The 18,367-nt window shown below is 35.6% G+C and overlaps 1 protein-coding gene across 2 annotated transcripts; it reads left to right on the forward strand.

Moving 5' to 3' along the window:
* Positions 1-151: 151 nt before the first annotated feature.
* Positions 152-15,658, forward strand: LOC126725748 (topless-related protein 4-like). Of its 2 annotated transcripts, XM_050430633.1 has the most exons (16): positions 152-1,053; positions 1,146-1,255; positions 1,358-1,427; positions 2,110-2,183; positions 2,363-2,458; positions 2,535-2,630; positions 3,182-3,309; positions 3,410-3,644; positions 3,737-4,030; positions 9,131-9,229; positions 9,321-9,500; positions 9,618-9,746; positions 9,849-9,944; positions 13,589-13,777; positions 14,584-14,750; positions 14,868-15,658. In XM_050430633.1, exons 1-16 carry the CDS (start codon positions 711-713, stop codon positions 15,049-15,051), a joined length of 2,490 nt encoding a protein of 829 aa, XP_050286590.1. In that variant the 5' UTR covers positions 152-710; the 3' UTR covers positions 15,052-15,658. The 2 variants fall into 2 exon arrangements, with proteins under 2 accessions (XP_050286590.1, XP_050286591.1); XM_050430634.1 differs by lacking the exons at positions 152-1,053; positions 2,110-2,183.
* Positions 15,659-18,367: the final 2,709 nt, after the last annotated feature.

Here is an 18,367-nt window from a genome sequence, read left to right on the forward strand (position 1 = left end):
TTTCATTCATTTTCTTCTATCAAAACCTACTCGGGACACTTTTTTTCCAAATGGATTAAGAAATAGGTATAAAACTAAATGCCAAAAAAAAAAAAAAAAAAAAAATTCCTGCCGATTACCAACTCCGACGGCATGAAATTTATTGGGCTCATGAAAAAGAAAAAACTGGTACAGACGTGAAGGAACAACAATAGTAAAATAAATAAATAAATGGATGTAACTCCGCGTGGAACTCGAGTTCCTTTTCCTCCTGCACTGCCCTCTCCTCTTTCTTGCTGTTCTTCCTTCTTCTTTTTCTTTCTTAAGACCCAATTCAAACATTTGGAATATACCTAAAACCCGAAGGCTTGGGAATCCCATTTTCTTTCTTAAGACCCATATCAAAATTTTAGATAATACCCAAAATCCCAAAGGATCGGATTTCTGCAAATCTGGTTGAGAGAGAGAGAGAGTGAGTGAGAATCCGAGGTGGAAAAGTTCAGTCCGAACCGTTGTTTCACCGCCTGGGTTGCTTCGTTGTTGCTTCTCTGGTTTGCTGGGTTTTGCATCATTGCTTCACCGCCTGGGCTACTTCTTTCTTCTTCGTTGTTGATCTCTGCGTTGTTTCTTTTTATTTTCTTTGTTGCTGCTGTTGCTGTTGCTTCTTTCTTCTTCATTGTTGATCTTGCGTTGGTGTTAGAGGTTGGAATATCAGAAGCAAATTGGGGGGCATGAAGCGGCAGAGAAGAGAAATGGAGGATGAGAGGGAGAGGAGAGAGCAGCAGAGAATTGAGAGAGCAGAAAGGAGAGAGCGGCGGAGTTCCCTTTCCCTTTCATCACCTGACATTATTAGCACTCTACCAGACTCTATCCTCTGCCACATCCTCTCCTTTCTCCCAATCCGAGACTACGTTGCAACAAGCATTTTGTCAAGAAACTGGAAGCGTGTCTCCACTCTCGTCCCATCCCACATCGCCTCTCATCACCTGCCAACGGCCCTAGTCATGACCTTCAATCAGGGTTCTACTGTCAACACCATGGATTTTCATCCACTCCAACATTTTTTGCTTCTTGGTAAAAGCTCCTCTTCTTTCTAAATTTTGTTCTCTCCCTGGATGGATTCTGTGTTACTTGTTCAATGTTTTATGTTGTATCGAATTCAACAGCCGGAACAAATACTGGCGATATCACAATTTGGGAAGTAGGTACGAGGCAGAGGCTTGTTTCTCGAAACTTCAACGTTTGGGACATTAAAGCGTGTTCAATGACCTTGCAGGTTTGGCAAATATCTACTCTACACACTGAAAAATATTTTAAGTTGGAAAATATGCTCTAGAATATTTATGAGGGTACTAATCTCTGTGTCCCTTGATGATAGACTCTGTTGGCCAAGGATTATACTGCTTCTGTAAACCGTGTGATCTGGAGTCCTGATGGTGCCCTTTTTGGTATGTTACTTGAGGGGATTTTTAAAATTTTTAAATTAAAATTTTAATTTTTTTTCCCTCTTAAACTCTCCCTCACATGTACAAATATTCACTTAGGCTTCTTCGTTTGGAAGTTCATAAGGGAATGAAATGGAATGGAATGAAATAATCATAAGGAAATGGAAGGAATGGAATGGAACGGAATGTATCTAAGTAAGAGAAAAGAATGAAAAATAATGGAATGGAATGAAATTAGTAACCTTAAATGGATATTTTAAAATAAAGGAATGGAAAAGAATAAAAATGAATGGAATGTAAGTAATCTTGTTTAAGGTAACATGGAGGGAATGAAATAGAATCATTTTATGACAATATTACTATTAGACCCCTATTTTAAAATAAATGGTTGAATATATAGGAGTATTTTGAGAGTTTTAGTAAAAAATTCATTAAATCTAATTCCATTCCCTTCCATTCCTCCCAATTTTGGGGGAATGAAAATTTGAGATTTAAAGGGATATAGGAAAATGAGTGTTTCTTCCTACCCATTCCATTCCCTTCATTAAAATTCCCAAACAAGAGAAAAGAAGAATATTTTTAAATTATTCTTTTCATTCATTTCCTTTCCATTCCACTCCCTCCTCCCAAACGAAGCCTTAATAAGGACCTAATGAGTGATGATTGTTCCTACTTTCCATTTCAGGGGTTGCATTTTCAAAACATATAGTGCAGATATATTCCTATCATGGTGGTGATGATTTGCGGAACCGCGTGGAGGTTTATATACACATACTCTCTCTCTCTCACAGACGTGTGTGTTTATATATTTATGTGTGTGCATGCCTGTAATTGCATAGTTGTTAGTGATTATATAAGTGTAATGCTAGCTGGTTATTTTAGCCCTTTTGTTGATAATTATGTATCTGCCATGAAACTTTTTTTTTTTTTTTTTTCAGATTGACGCTCATCTTGGAATGGTTAATGATCTTGCCTTTTCAAATCAAAACAGACAACTATCCATCATAAGTTGCGGAGAGGACAGGACTATCAAGGTTTACTTTACTTGGCATATTCTTTTAGAATAATAATGAGGTTGGACTCCTTTTGTGAAAGTTCATTTCTGTGCAGGTGTGGGATGCTGTCACTGGTAATAAGCTGTACACGTTTGAAGGGCATGACGCACCAGTTTATTCTGTGTGCCCTCATCCTAAGGGAAACATTCCGGTATTCAGTTGTTTTATTTGCACTTTTGGTAGTTGACAGTTTCTTTAATTTTTTCTTGAGAGACATCCAAGGCTTGTTTCTCATGCCTCAGCCAGATTTTTGGGCTCAGGCTATTATTCATGGTTAAGAAGCTTCACCTAAATATTCTGGTGCACTTATTATACGCTAAGGCTTTGCTTGCAGAGGAGGCTCATGCATTAATCAAAACAAGGAGTAGCAAAAAGAGTTGGAGGAGAAAGATTTCTTTCTTCCCTTTACATGTTGCTTTTGTTTTCTTGAATTTGCATTTCATTTTTCTTTTTTCCATCTGAAGTATTTTCTATTATTTCATTAATAATCCATATGGTTAATATATATATTGCAATTTACAAAAAATGGCACTATTCATTTCCATCTTTTTCCGTTAAACTTTGAATTTTTGTTTTAAAAAAAGGGAAATGTGAAGCTTAATTATCACATGCTGAGGATTGAGTTGCAACTTGGTCTCCCCCCTCCCCCCTATGTAGTGTGGACTTGGTTTAGATCATTCAAGATTTTCTTTCTTCCAACAGTTCATCATTTCAGTGGATATTGATGGGAAAATTAAGACTTGGTCATACGATAACTGCTGTTCAAGAGTTGACTATGTTGCTTGGGGCCAATCTTGCATGAGAATGGCCTACAGTGCTGACGGGACACGGTAGTAATGATTTTTTACTACTGATCCATCTGTTTATTTCCTTCAAATTTTCACTATGATTGGGTGATTGCTCATGTTTCTTTTATTGTGTGCATCATAGGCTATTCATATGTGGGACTAGTAGAGGAGGAGAATCATACCTTGTGGAATGGAATAAATGTAAGGAGGCTATCAAGCGTGTATATCATGGTCTTTGGAAGCAATCTGTGGGGGTTGTGCAATTTGATACAATGAAAAGCCAGTTCCTGGCTACTGGTGATGAGTTTCAAATAAAATTTTGGGACATGGACAAAGGTAACATCTTGACAACTACTGCTGCAGAGGATGGATTACCGGTAATGCCCATGGAAGCCCTTTTCTTGATGCGCTTGGCATTATTTTGAAGCTCTTTTTATAATTAAACAATTTTACCTTGAATATCTTTTAGGTTTCTCCTTGCATTCGATTTAACAAGGAAGGGGTACTTCTTGCTGTATCAACAAGTCAGAAAGGAATCAAAATACTTGCAAATGCTGATGGTGTACGACTTCTGCATTCTATTGAAAATACTTTTAGAGTGGCTCCTACAACTATTGCGAGGGTTCTAGTTTCTTATAGCAGAAGTTTTCCAGATACAAAACCTGATGAAGTGGAGAAATCTAAGGCTTGGAAGCTGACTGAATTCAATGAACCATCTCAACTTTGTTCACTGCAGCTTCCTGACTGCCTCTGGCCTGTACAGGTATGGGTCCCCCCTTTCTCCCTCAACCTCCATTGTAGTTAATATGATGTATTCTTGTCTCTTTTTCTACCATCATTCTGCATAAATAGAACTTTAGTTTTCTAGTTAGTAGGGCCACCTCTTCATTTTATCATTATTTTTTTTAGGTGAATAATTTGTTTTCAAAGCATGAATGTGCCAAAATATTTCCATATTTACTTCTATTTTTCATAGAAAAGATTGATCAGCTTAAGTTTTTACCATGTTGATCTTTAATGACTGTATAATAAGGATGTGAGGGGTCTTGATCATTTTCTCGTGGGGAAAAAAATCAATGGTTAATCAGTGTTGTATGTGTTGTGGTGATGGGGAGTCGGTAGACCATCTTCTACTTCATTGTCCTGTTACACATACCTTATGGACCTTCATGCTTTAGGCTTTTGGTATTCATTGGGTTATGCCTGGATCGGTGGCAGGATTATTATCTTGCTGGCATCAGTGGCTTGGGAAGCATAACTTGAATATTTGGAATTTGATTCTAGGGTGCTTAATGTGAATGGTTTGGTTGGAACGAAATCGTCGCTCCTTTGAGAATATGGAGAAGACGTTGGATGAGTTAAAGGTTTTATGCCAGTACAGTCTTTTTGAGTGGTCTCGCTATTGGGGCTTTACTGATTCTTCGTCTCTTTAAGAGTTTATGTTTTCCCTTAGATTATCTTTCTGATTTTCCTATCTTTTGTTTTGCTGTTCGGTTCATCTGTTTCTTGTTGTTCATCATCATGAACAACTTGTACTTTTCATTTTTCCTCATTAATAATATTTCTCTGATTACCTATCAAAAAAAGAAAAAAATCGATGCATACATGACTGCTTATTGCTACAAGTTCGAGTCCATTTTGTTAAGGTCATTATGGATTTCCTTTGTGTTGTAGTTTTTATGTTATAGTGATTTGATGAAATATCTTCTTGGCTAGATTAGTATGGTACTGTTAGTGTCACAACAAATCATATGCAGTTGAGGGCGTATCCATCTCTTGGAAAATAGTGTCATATCGAGTACAACTACCCCCAAACTTATGTTTTGCTTGTCAAGACATAGACCAAGTTGTCAGACCGTGAGCTATACCACTTTGCCTCAAAACCAGTTGGAATTCGGAATTGTGCCCTATGGGCATGTATGTTTTTAGAGTGGTCACAAGGAGCCAAATTGTGGTCCCCTCAACAATCCCCCCACATGATGACACTCTCGTGACTCAAACCATGACCTTGGTACCACTTGTCAGACCGTTGTGCTACTTAGCCTCAAAACCGATTGGTAATAAGGGAGACACACTCAAGCCATTTATGGCAATTCGAAATCGTATCCTGCGGGCTTGTTTTTAGAGTGATAGTAGGGTGCCAAATTGAGGCCCCCCCAACACAAGTTATTTAATATATCCATTTTCCATGCTTTGATGAAAACTTCATGGAAATTCTGTGGTTCCAGGGCGCTGCTGCTATTCATGAACCAGTGCGATATTTGTCATGCCTTGTTTGTAGATTGTTACTGAGAACTTCAGGAAATTAAGTGGTGTCTAACCGCATAGTTGCAGGCACTGTGCCTCAAATGCCCTCAGAGCCTTGTTAGTGTTCTCATCATCCTACTGTTGCTGTACAATGCATATTATTTTATTCTATTTATATGTATGTCTGGAAATGCTATGCTACATGGTTATTTTGACATAAGTTTGCTTTAGATTGAATGCAACCATTTAGCTTTTTTTATTTATAAGCTTCTCGACTGTTATGCAAAAAATAAAAACTATGCTAGATTGGAAGCATTGGATTATTGGAAGATGTTATGATTTTAAATTGTCATACTTTTGATGTAAGATCAATGATAGAGATGCTAATTGTTATGAATGAGTATTAAGCTAAGGGCAAAAGATTATATTATTGTAATCCTCTATATATAAATAATATTTTGTGTTAGGGTAATTAACTTAACAGATATCCTAAAACATATGTTTTTACCGAAACAACATGGTATAAGAGCACTAAGTTAATCTCCTGCCACCAACATCGGAATCCATCACCGACGACCACCCAGAACGAGTCTCCTGAAGCCGGAGACCTCCTAAATAGAGTTGCTGGCTCTAGCAACCAGTTGAATCGAGTCTTCTGAGTTAGAAGATGACATTACGCGACAGAATCTCGAAGCTAGTCTCACCGCAGCAGCCCATACTTGTGTCTAGCCTCCTAGTGCTGTTGACCTTGTTTTCCGGTGCTAATTGTATGACAGGTCTCGTCCTTGTTTTCCGATGCTAATTGTCCTGTGGTTGGGAGCTCATTGATAATTTATGCTGGTTGGGTTTGAGAAGTTTTTGGTCGTGTTCGATATGTATGTGGTTTTTTGGTGCTATGTTCATCTAGTTTGTGTATGAGATTTTTTTTTAGTTGTAATCCAAGTGTTATGTGGTTTATTATTGTTGGGTTTTGTGTGGATTGAAACTTTGCTTAATACTGGTTCTATTGGGGCCATTTATTATTTTCAGTCTCTTGTGGTTATTTTCAAGCAAAAAAAAAAAAAAAAGTCTTTTGTGGTTAATGTTGATCATGGAATCGAACAAAGGCATCCAACCCAATTTTTTAGTATTAGGATGTACTTTCCATCACTTCAGTTTGTTTCAATGAAAACAATTATGCCTAGTGGACCCAAGCAGTTGATGTATTTTGACTGAAGAATTAAAAGAAACTAGTAACAAGAGAAGAGAGGAATAAAATAATTGTATTAGTGCTTGCCTATTCCATTGTGTACGACTCTGATTAAATACAGCAACCCTACAACTTATAGTAGGAATACAATAGCAGAAATAGGAAATCAAATAATCTCTAATTACTCAGTTTCCTTCTCTGAATATTTCCTTCTCCTTCACGCCCAAGATTATACCATGTATAGCTTTCCACACATACCATTCATAGAATCTGTCAACACTCCCCCTCACGCTGAGGCATAGATATCTCTCATGCCCAGCTTGTCCATAATTTTGTGGAAGTGATTAGTTGCTACCCCCTTTGTAAAGATGTTTGCAAGTTGATCTCCAGTTCTTACATATGGAGTACAAATGATGCCTTTATGCAGTTTCTCCTTGATAAAGTGTCTATCAATTTCATTGTGTTTTGTCCAATCGTGTAGAACTGGGTTATGAGCCATATTAATTGCTGCTTTATTGTCACAAAACAGCTTGATGGGATCCTTACTGTCATATCCAAGCTCCCTCAATAATATCTTCATCCATAATATCTCACATATCCCATGGGCCATTGCTCTAAACTCAGCCTTTGCACTGGATCTTGCAACCACTAATTCTTTCTTACTCCGCCAATCAAGTTACCTCCAACAAATAGACAATATCCAGAGGTGGAGCGTCAGTCTATGATTGAACCTGCCCAATCAGCATCTGTATAGGCTTCTATCTTCAAGTGATCATGTTGAGCAAATAGTACTCCTTTACCCGGTGAGGATTTCAAGTGACTACGAATTCTATGAACAACTTTCATGTGCGTCTCTTGTGGCGAATGCATGAACTGACTTACCACACTTACCGCATGAGCAATATTTGGTCTAGTGTGTGATAAGTAGATTAGTTTGCCAACTAGTCGCTGGTATCTCCCTTTTTTCACGTTGGGGGCCGGGGGGGTGGGGTTGTGGTCTTCTCCCAACTTGACATTCTGCTCTATTGGATTATCAATAGCTTTGCGCCCTAACATTCCTATTTCTTTGAGAAGATTATGTATTTCTGTTGAGAAAGAAATATTCCATGGCTATCTTGCCACTTCATTAGTGTTGTGAACTGGGATTTATTATGTAACAAGCTGGGATTGTATGATATATAAATCCCAGCTTGAGGGGGTGGGGGGGGGGGGGTGTAATGACTAATGAGTGAGTATTAAGGTAGGGGCAAAAGAGTAATATTATTGTAATCCTCTTTATATTTTTTCATGTTAGGGTAATTAACTTAACAAATACCCTAAACTCATTTTTTTACCGAAGCAATGATAGAGGTGCTAATAATACCCTTTTTCCTGTCTTAGGTTTTATAACAAACTTGTTTTGTACACGTGTTGACTGTTTCCCTCAATCCATTTTTGTTTTTGGATAGATAATATTACTTTTATTCAAAAAAACTGAACATCATGTTCACGATGGTGAACACTCTCTATCCATGATCTTAAGCACTCTAGGATCTAGTGTAGTTGTGTCTAATAGTAGGTTGTACTCATGGTTATTCATTATTGTATATGATGATTATATTGGGCTTTTATTTATAGATATGTAGTATCTACTTTATTTTTTATTTAACAAAAAATTTTGGAAAATTACATTTTAAATCTTATACTTTAGGGATGGTTTCAAATTAAACCCAATAGTTTTAAAAGTTTTAAATTTTAAACCTTTAAGACTTATGCAAATTAAACACTATAGTTTTGTTATGCTCAAATTAAATCCTGGACTTTTGAAATCATATCAGTTTAAATATCCAATTAAACCTGGAAATAAAACCCCCAAATGAAACTCAAAAAAAGTTCAAGGTTTAAATTGATAGGATTTTAAAAGTCCAAGGTTCGATTTGAAGCTAGTGAAACTTTTAAGTTTTATTTTGTAACATTCTTAAACTTCACGGTTTAATTTCAAACTTTGAAACTATAGGATTTAATTTGAAAGCATTCTTAAAATATAGGATTTAAAATGTAATTGACCCAAAACAAATTTCAGCTATGATATCATTTTATATTTAACTCTGGAAGATAAATGGACAGCTTTTATGTGTTTGGCGTAGTATGATAGAAATGAGCATATATCTAAAGGTTTTAATTCTTATATATAAAAAAAAAAAAGTTTTATTTAGGCTCATAGGCCTATCATATCCTGACATTAATTTCCAATCAATTTAAAAACAAATAAATATTACTTATTAATCCAGTACTTTGAACATAACTTTTAATTATAAGCAGGTTGGGTCATTTTCAGTATGTTCTAACAATGAAGAAAAAGGAGGCCAAAGTAAGAAGTGCTCATGTTACTATGTTAGTTGTATAATGTTCTTTAACCTAATGTTAATAGTTCTTTCTCCATTTTAGATTATTGGGTTGACGTATACGCACTTGGGAGGTCAAATTTTGGCATTAGCATCCAATGCTGTACACAAACTTTGGAAATGGCAGACAAGTGATGGGAAGGTATGGATGCCTTTGTTATTAAGGGCAACATGCCCAAGTATATTGTTATTGTAATATGCACAGCACTTTACTAATGCTTCGCTTATTGTAGGCAACTTCTAGTGTGCCACCACAATTGTGGCAACCGCCCAGTGGAATATTAATGACCAATGATATAAGTGACACACATCTTGAACGTGCTGTTCCATGTTTTGCTCTTTCGAAGAATGATTCTTATCTCTTGTCAACGTCTGGTGGAAAATTTTCCCTTTTTAATATGGCTACATTCAGGGTAATGTCATTTAATATATCTAGTACCTTTCTAGGGGTCCAATTGCCTGGAAGGTTTAGGAACACATTCTGACTTTTTTACTCCATCTTTAAATGAACCCAAGCATTTGTTGTGCAGACAATGACAACATTCATGTCCCCACCACCTGCGGCAACATCTGTTGCTTTCCGCCCAAATGACAACAACACTATTGCTATAGGCTCTGATGATTATTCGATTCATATCTACTATATCAGAATTGATGAGGTAGTAGCTTGAACAAAGACCTATATTATTCAACCAACGTGAAATGTGTTTATGAAATTCTAAATAGTGACACTTAAAATTTTTTATGTGATATTTGGACAGGTTAAAATCAAGCTCAAAGGTCATCAAAACAGAGTTACTGGCCTAACCTTCTCTAACATGCTAAATGTTCTTGTATCATCAGGAGGTGATGCTCAGGTATATTCTTCAAAAATGTGAAAGGAATGGAATAACTCTCTCTCTCTCTCTCTCTCTCTCTCTCTCTCTCATGGTATGTGTGTGAGTGTGCATGCATGCCGGTGTGCATGCATGAGTATATACCTGTGAGCTTCTTTGGTGGCTTAATTACATGTATCATTTTAGGATGTATATTTGTGTAGACTGCCCTTAGGGCCTTAGAGGGCCATGGACCCCCAATGGATGAAAAACCCTATATTGTATGGTGCCTCTTATTTTAATTTTTCATACTTTAGTAAGATGTCACCTTCTACCGTATTAGTATTAATATATTTAGTGGGCTCATTTCTCAATTATATGTCTAATCTGACATGACATGTCACAGATAATATTTTTATAGTTTTTTTTTTTTTTTTTTTTTTTTTTTTTCATTCTACTTGAAGTTTGTACCTTTACTTGTTTTTCTCTGCTCTCTACTTCGTTGCTCTCTTAGTTCTGTCCTTTGTTCTTGATTTCCAAGCTCTTTCTTCTTATGTGGCTTCCTGTGTTGTTACAACAAGAAGTAGATTTAATTTTTGTGTTTGATTTATAGTGGTACGTTCAAAGCTAAATAGCATTATTTGGGTTTGCAAATTTCGTTAAAGTGAATGGGCTAAAAGATATTTTATATGGATAATAATAACGATTAGTTATTTCTCTATATTTTCCCAAGTTATACAATTGACTTATCCTGTATTATATTTGGATATGGGATACTAAAATTTAGTCTGATCATACCAAAGGTGACAGTCAAGTTTGGAAATTTTGTTGGGATGTTGGTGTCAGAAGTTTAGTTTGGGAACCAATATATATATAAGCAGAGACTTAATGCGGGGGAGCATGAGGTTCTGCCATGTGGCACACTATTTGAAAAGAGAATTGAAATACTCTTAAGTCACATCAGAGATAAGAATAAATTTAAAAATAGGGACTCTTTATTTCTTTTGGTTAAATGTTTCAAAACTTTTCCTCTCTCTCACACAAACAAAACTCTTTACATGGATGATTGTTCCCCATTGCTTATTGTGGTGTCTTTGGAGAGAGAAATAGTAGGTGCTTTGAAGATAAGGAGAGATCAATACTAGATTTGAAGCTATTTTTCTTTAGAACCTTAATGGATTGGTTGGCTGCTTTGCAGAACCAATCATTTTTATCTTTTCTTGACTTCCTAGATTCTTGTAATTTTTGTTCTTGATTGTTTAACCCTTGTACACTCCCTGTGTACTGGGGTGTTCCCCTTTTTTGATATCAATAAACGTATTACTTATCAAAAAAAAAAAAAAAAACTCTTTACATTTTCATTCACTCTTTTCACCCCTTGCACTTCTACTCCTTTATTTACACATGCCCACAGCTCTTTATGCCCTCCCATCTCAAATAAACCTAGACCAAGAACGATGTCATTTACCTTCAACCTTTCAATGACACCTACATAACTCCAACATTGTCGTACCATTTGATCCTAACCCATATGAGTAGGTTGTGACCAAGGAAGGGGGATTGTGTTTTATATTCAGTGACGGTAGCTTACAGTTTTGATGTTGAAGTCGGGCGTTGTGGATTTTGTGAAGGCTATGATTTGCTCTGAGTCTATGGGTGTTTGGGATTTTGGTGTGGGAAAGTCATAAATGTATTTTGTTTGTAGGTTTTTTACTGTTATTTTGTGCAATATAAGTCATAGTGATAAAAATAAAAAACAATGATGGTTTCAAAGTGTTTTTTGTGTTTTTTTTGGATGCAGAAGCCCAAGTAAGGGCAATTAAGTTTTGATAAATGGATATGTTTTTAGCCAATTTTTCTTGCTTAATCATGTTTTTCTTATACTAATACTTACAAATGATTTCCTTAAGATAATGAATTGGGTGTTTGAGATTGAGATCTCCATATTTGATTGTGAATATAGAGTGGTTGAGAAAGTGTTTGAGAGGTTGCTTAAAATACTTATTTATAGATTTCAAAATGATTTTATCAGTTTAAAAAATAAAGTCTACTTTTAACTATAAATATTATAATATGTGTCTTATAGTGTTATGCAATTTTTTTAAAATAAAATATGAATTAAGATAATTATATTTCAAAGCATTCAACAATATTGTGGGCAAACATAAATATTATACAACAAAATAAGTATTTTTATATATAGGTCTTAATGTACATAAAAATTATTTCAAATGAAATTGTAAAATATTCGCACATCATACGGGACATCTAGTTTTATTTAATGGAAGAGGTCAATTGTAGAAAAGAGTAAATCAATGTAATAATAAAAACTGAAATATAATTTAATAATTGAATCTGAGGTTTCCTAGTTGAAGTCCACAGAAGCACTGAAGCTTCTAATTTGCTGAAGAATATTCTTATCAAAATATTCTGAAAAAAGATTTCAGGAGCATCAATTTTATTGACATCTGTGCATATGTTCAGTTGACATGTCTGAATCTTGAGGAAAATATGCCTGATTCTGCAGAAGTTCTCTTAGGCCTAATGTACATGTTGTTTCATGTGCTTTCTATCAACGTTTTTTTAGGCCCAATGGCATCTACATTATTGATTTCTCAATCATATTTGATCCTCTTATGTACCATTGCAACTACAGTTTGTGCTTCATCAAAATGTGGGTCTATTTTGAGGTGAATAAGTAAATTGATGCTTAAGATGCATCATGCAAATTTTGTGTACTCAATTTTTGTTTAGGTGCAGTTTAATGCAGTGCATATGATGCACTTATCTATTTGAAGAAAGCATAATGATGTACTGAGTGTGCCTTGATGATGTGGCCGAATCAGGGCATTCTATAAGGGAAAATCATGTGTCCAAGAATACCTCTCAAGCAAGCCTATCTTTTAGAACATTTGATCAAAAATTTTAGCCATGAGCACAGTAGATTAGAGGTTAGGTAGACATGTGATTGATTGATTTAGACATGTGGGATAAATGTATTATTTATAGCTTGTGATATTTAGCATGTGATGTGACTAATTCATTTACATGTGCTAAGTAGTTTAATTAGTTATGATGATGCTAATATAACTAACTTTTTTGTGCATAAATATCAATGCTTAGCCAATGTAAAGGAAGATTTTGATATTGAATGAAAAATTAAGTCTTTCAGACGTGTTTGAGGTTGAGAATTCTTCTCCCTCCTGAGGTTGAGATGCTTCTCCCTCCCTATTCCCCCAATCAAAGTGCTTCTCTTTTAATTTGAAGCACACTATTTTCCATTGCATTACAGTTGCAGATGTAAGAAATGATAATTGTCTTGTGTTTTAGGTCTTCATTTTACCCGGATGGGTGACCGATCTGAAGAAGTATGCAATATTGTTTTTTTTTTTTTTTTAATTATTTGTTTTTGGATACTGCTTTCTAGCCATGTGTGTTGATGCTTATTAAGATGCATCATGAAATGTTTGTGTAGCATATACCCAATTTGCTATTAAGGTGTAGTTGCAAATGCAAAAATAGAGAAATACTCATGTTGTTTTTCTTGACTTTAAGTGCATGGGTGGAAGAAGTACACAATATTTGATCACGTTTGAAAATACTTCCCCACTAAGTTGAAGAAGTAATGAAGCATGCAATATTAATATGTAGTTTATAATTATTCGTTTTTGGATACTGATGTCCAGTTGTGTTTGTGGAGCATGGATGGATGGGAGAAGCATACTAGTAAATTCTTGCAGATTCCCCCTGGGCGCGTATCATCTCCTCTTGCATGGACCCGTGTTCAATTTCACCAAGATCAGATACATGTACTGGCTGTCCATGAAACTCAAATAGCCATATATGAGGCACCAATGTTGGATTGCCTTAAGCAGGTCTGTCAGGCATAATTATACTTTTACCAAAACTTATAAATATATAGTAATGAGTTTTGAATGTCATATTTTTGTGTTCATGATAGAATTGTTTGATTTTTGAGCCATCATATGCATGAATCGCGGTGCTTTCAGCATAATACATTTTCATTGGGTAAATATTTTCAGTAGAAATAATTTTCAAGAAAGATTATAATATTTGATTATTTTGGTTGTTTGGTTGAGACTTAGAAAATAATTTTCTAGTATTTGGTTGCATGAAAAATATTTATGTTAAAACCAACATAAATCACAAAAACTAGTAAGCAATATGGTGATTATGGTAATAGTAGTAGGAGTGTGGTGGATGGGGTGGGAGGTGGTTGGTGGTGATGGTGGTGTGGAAGAGGAGGGGGAAGGAAGTGGCAAAGTGGACGTGGCGAAGAAGGTAGTGGTGGCGAAGAAGGTGGTGGTGACACGAAGGATTGGGGGAGGAAGGTAAAGGGTTGTAGCACGAAGGAGCTTTTTGGGGGAAGGGGAAGGGGAGGGGAATAAGGTAGCATGCTGCATGCTTTGTCTGGAGTTTGTTTACACTTTGTGAAAGCATAAAAGTTTGCTATTGCCTAGCAATTTTCGATTGCACCACACTGAACATCAGAAGACAACATTTTTCAGAAAATATTTTTTTCTGAAAAAGAATGAATTCATAATCTCAAACGTATTGAAAATAGCTTTGTACATTCTCAAAACTACCTGCTTTTTATGGAGGGAAAACTGGTTATTTTTTACATCACCGGTAATTTGTTATTAAATTTTATTGGTGACAGTGGTTTCCTCCAGAATCAAGTGGTTCAGTCACAGATGCTACATATTCATGTGATGGCCAGTTAATCTATGCAAGCATTGAAGATGGTAGTGTGTGTGTCCTTACTGCCTTTACCCTCCAACTGAGGTCTCGGATTAGTCCTGCTGCATATTTATCTTCTAATCCCAGGTGCATCTTAATGTTGTTGATAACTATAAGCAATATATAGTTTATGGGTACTGGTAATCAAAGTAAATTTATATACTCCATGCTTGCTTTCTTCTAAATGATGCTACTGTTGAACAGCTCAAGGGCTTATCCACTTGTCATTGCGGCTCATCCGTCTAAACCTAATCAATTTGCAATTGGACTTACTGATGGTGGAGTACATGTTATTGAGCCCCTAGAATCAGAGGGAAGCTGGTGTGTTGCACCTGTACTTGAAAATGGTGTTGTGCCTAGTGCCAATTCTGCTGCTGGTTCAGGATGATTATTCAGGGCTTTAACTAATAACTGCATGCACACATCATATCTATGGAGCCCTTTTTATTCCAAGGGGAAATGAAAATAAAGAAAATGTATGGCAGTGTTGATATTTAATAGAAGAGACATAGGAGAACGGTCATTACCCTCGTTTCCCCCCACCCCCCCCCCCCCCCCCTATCCTGCCACTTATGACATTACTAGCGCAAGGGCTTTCAGAAATAATGCACTACCCGGATTTTGCAGCTGGTCTAGCAGCAGACTGAGGTCATCTCGAGTTACTATATCCCCGGATTAGGACTGATGGAGAGATATTTACGTCTTGATATAATAAAGAATAATAATCTTGAATGTTTAGGAACTCTGTAAAAAATTGTCAGGCTGTGAAAGCTTGATTTAATTTTTTATTTACTTATTTAGTTATTCCATTAATCAGATTTAATTTGTCAAGAACCGTCTATCCCTATTTGGTTTATGTTGTGCAAGCAGCATGTTTGGTACATTTGGAGGGGCATTCTCCTAATTGATGATTATCAATGTCTAATGTCGCAAATGTGTAAAATGATCCGAGGCATTACTCGTTCAATCAAATTTTAGCTTAAGCACGAGTGTCATTTTGTGTGGAGATTTATCTCTGGCCATTTTTAGCTGAGGGAAAAGAAAATTGATTTCATGTGAAAGGAATCTGACTTTTGTTTGGAGTTTCTACCTATCGGAAGTATTAAACACACAAAATGAATACTAATCAAAACACAGATTGGTATACATTTTTGTATTGTGATGACTCTGACGTGTAGCTCTTGGTTGACTTTGTTATGAAAATTCAAACATTAGCAATGCTTATGTTTGGAGGATACGAATATGTAAGAATAATCTTTGGGCATGTCCAAGTTTTTTCCATATGGGGATAATAGAGGGGAGAATTGGTGTGTAAGCTTGAGTACAATGGATCGTTCATTAGAGGGTATTGGTCTGTCATCATAGTGTACTAGACGGATAGGTGTAGACTAGGTTGCTTCAGAGGCCTTCAGACGCATGAGGGCTTGACGATCCTTTTGGTACCTGACGATCCTTATTGCCCTTGACTAGCCCATGGAGACATGAACTCTATTGTGTTAAATAAATTTTGTAATGGTGAAAATCATATACAAAAATTTTAGATTTGGGTAGAAGAGAGGCATGGCATCAAGCATTGTTTGCAAGTGCAAGTCCAACATAAAGCTCAGGGTGAGATTAAAGAAATATAGTCTGACTATTCCAAGTGACTTGATGATGGTCTCGACAATTGAAGATTTATTTATTTAAAACGTTAGTCTTAGGAAACCAATTCAATATATATATAGCCAAAACTTGGAGAAAATTTAATTAGATTTTAATTAAATTCTCAATTTTGTGTCATGTGTTTTATTTAATTTTTAATTTTGTACCAATTGAATTATTGAGTGTAGACACCAAAGAGTCTAAAACCAATTAAATTTTAAATCATGTGTGTGTGTGTGTGTGTGTGTATATATATATATATATATATATATGAATGAGAAATCATTACATATTTTAGAAATGCATGATTTTAAAAAAGTGTAAGCTAATACCATGTATAATTTAAACCGTATAATTGTGATTATTTTTAATTGTACCCGTGCATATGCACGGAGCTACACACTAGTTCCTATAATATACGGACAAAATGGGCTTCTGCCCTTTTTGGACAAATTAATTAGCCTTTTGCCCTTCTTCCCAAACTAAATAGGGAAATGCCCCTTTTTTGAAAATCGAGTTTCTCAAAATCGAGTTAAAAGAAAAAAAAAATTATGGAGCCCTATAGTGACGTTTTCAAGGACCTATAGTGACATTTTAAAAACCTATAGTGACGTTTTGTAACTTGATATCCATAAAATCGAGTTATAAGCAATAAAATTGCCTATAACTCGATTTCATGGATATCAAGTTACAAAACGCTACTATAGGTCTTTATAAACGTCACTATAGGTTCTTGAAAACGTCACTATAGGGCTTAAATCGATTTTGAAAAATTCGATTTTCAAAAGAGAGGTATTTCCCTATTTAGTTTGAGAAGAAGGGCAAAAGGCTAATTAATTTGCCCAAAAAGGGTAGAAGCCCATTTTGTCCTATAATATACTAATAATTGTTGTAATTACGTCATTTTAATTTAGTTATTTAGTTTCATCTAAAATGGATAAGATTGAGATAGTTAGAGTTTAATGCATTTAACACATTAATGACATGCTCTAATTAATTAGAACACATGTAGAATTAGTACGTCTTGAATTGTATAAAAGAAAAAGTTTGGCTATAATTCACTTAATATCTTTTTATGAGATGTGAATTTTGACAAATCTACCATTGTATTACGTTTTCTTCTTATATCTAGCATACTTGCAAAATTTCTAGAAGTTTAAAAATCAGTAACTATGTCATCAATTATGTAAAGTTGTGATTTCCAACTATGTCGTGTTGATTTTAATTTCATGTCAAATTTGATTGTAATTTCTTCAATCATTTTCCCTGTATGTATGTGGGTTTAATTGTAAGGAATGAGTGTAAGAGATCGGTAAAGATTCAAGTTTCAAAGGATGAACAAGTGGATTTTGCAACTGGCTCGCGATTGTCTCGCGAGAAGCTTACCCACGAAAAGAGCCGCATGTAAAGCACATGACTGGAAGATAAAGAATCGTGCTAGGCTATATTTTTCGCGAGTGTCTTATGGGTAAGGCTAACTCGCGAAGGACCCGCGAAAATTTCTGTTTACCTACACTATATATACCATCATTACCCACAAATTGTAAAGAGTGCTTTTCAGGGAGAAAACCTTGGAAAATACATTTGAGAGATAGAGATTGTTATACCCACAATCATCTACACATTTCCTTGTAGTTTTTCTCAACTCCTACCTCTCCATCTTTACATCTTTGAGAGTTTGCTAGCCCAAACACTTACCACACCCATTCTGAGTGTGAAGTGAAATTTTGGTGCTACTAGGAAGTATTAGAAGGAGCTATTCATTGGCAGATACAATCGGGCTAAATTGCGGGATTTGGAGAGCTAGAGAAAACAAGACTCCGAGAAGTCCATTAGTAGCAGGACATGGGGTAGACTAGGCTTAGAGGATCTTTTGTTATTCATATACTCCAACTTTATTCTTTAGTGGATCAATTTTGACTTGGAGGGTCGCAGAGAGGTTTTTCGCCGAGTTCTTCAGTTTCCTCTTCGATAACATGTCTCGGTGTTATCTTGTGTTTGTATCTCTCTTCCCTACTCTTTAAACTTTCTTTTTATTGTTGATAATGGATGAATATGGCTTA

Source organism: Quercus robur, chromosome 5, assembly GCF_932294415.1.
Source record: "Quercus robur chromosome 5, dhQueRobu3.1, whole genome shotgun sequence".
Taxonomy (NCBI): Eukaryota; Viridiplantae; Streptophyta; class Magnoliopsida; order Fagales; family Fagaceae; genus Quercus; species Quercus robur.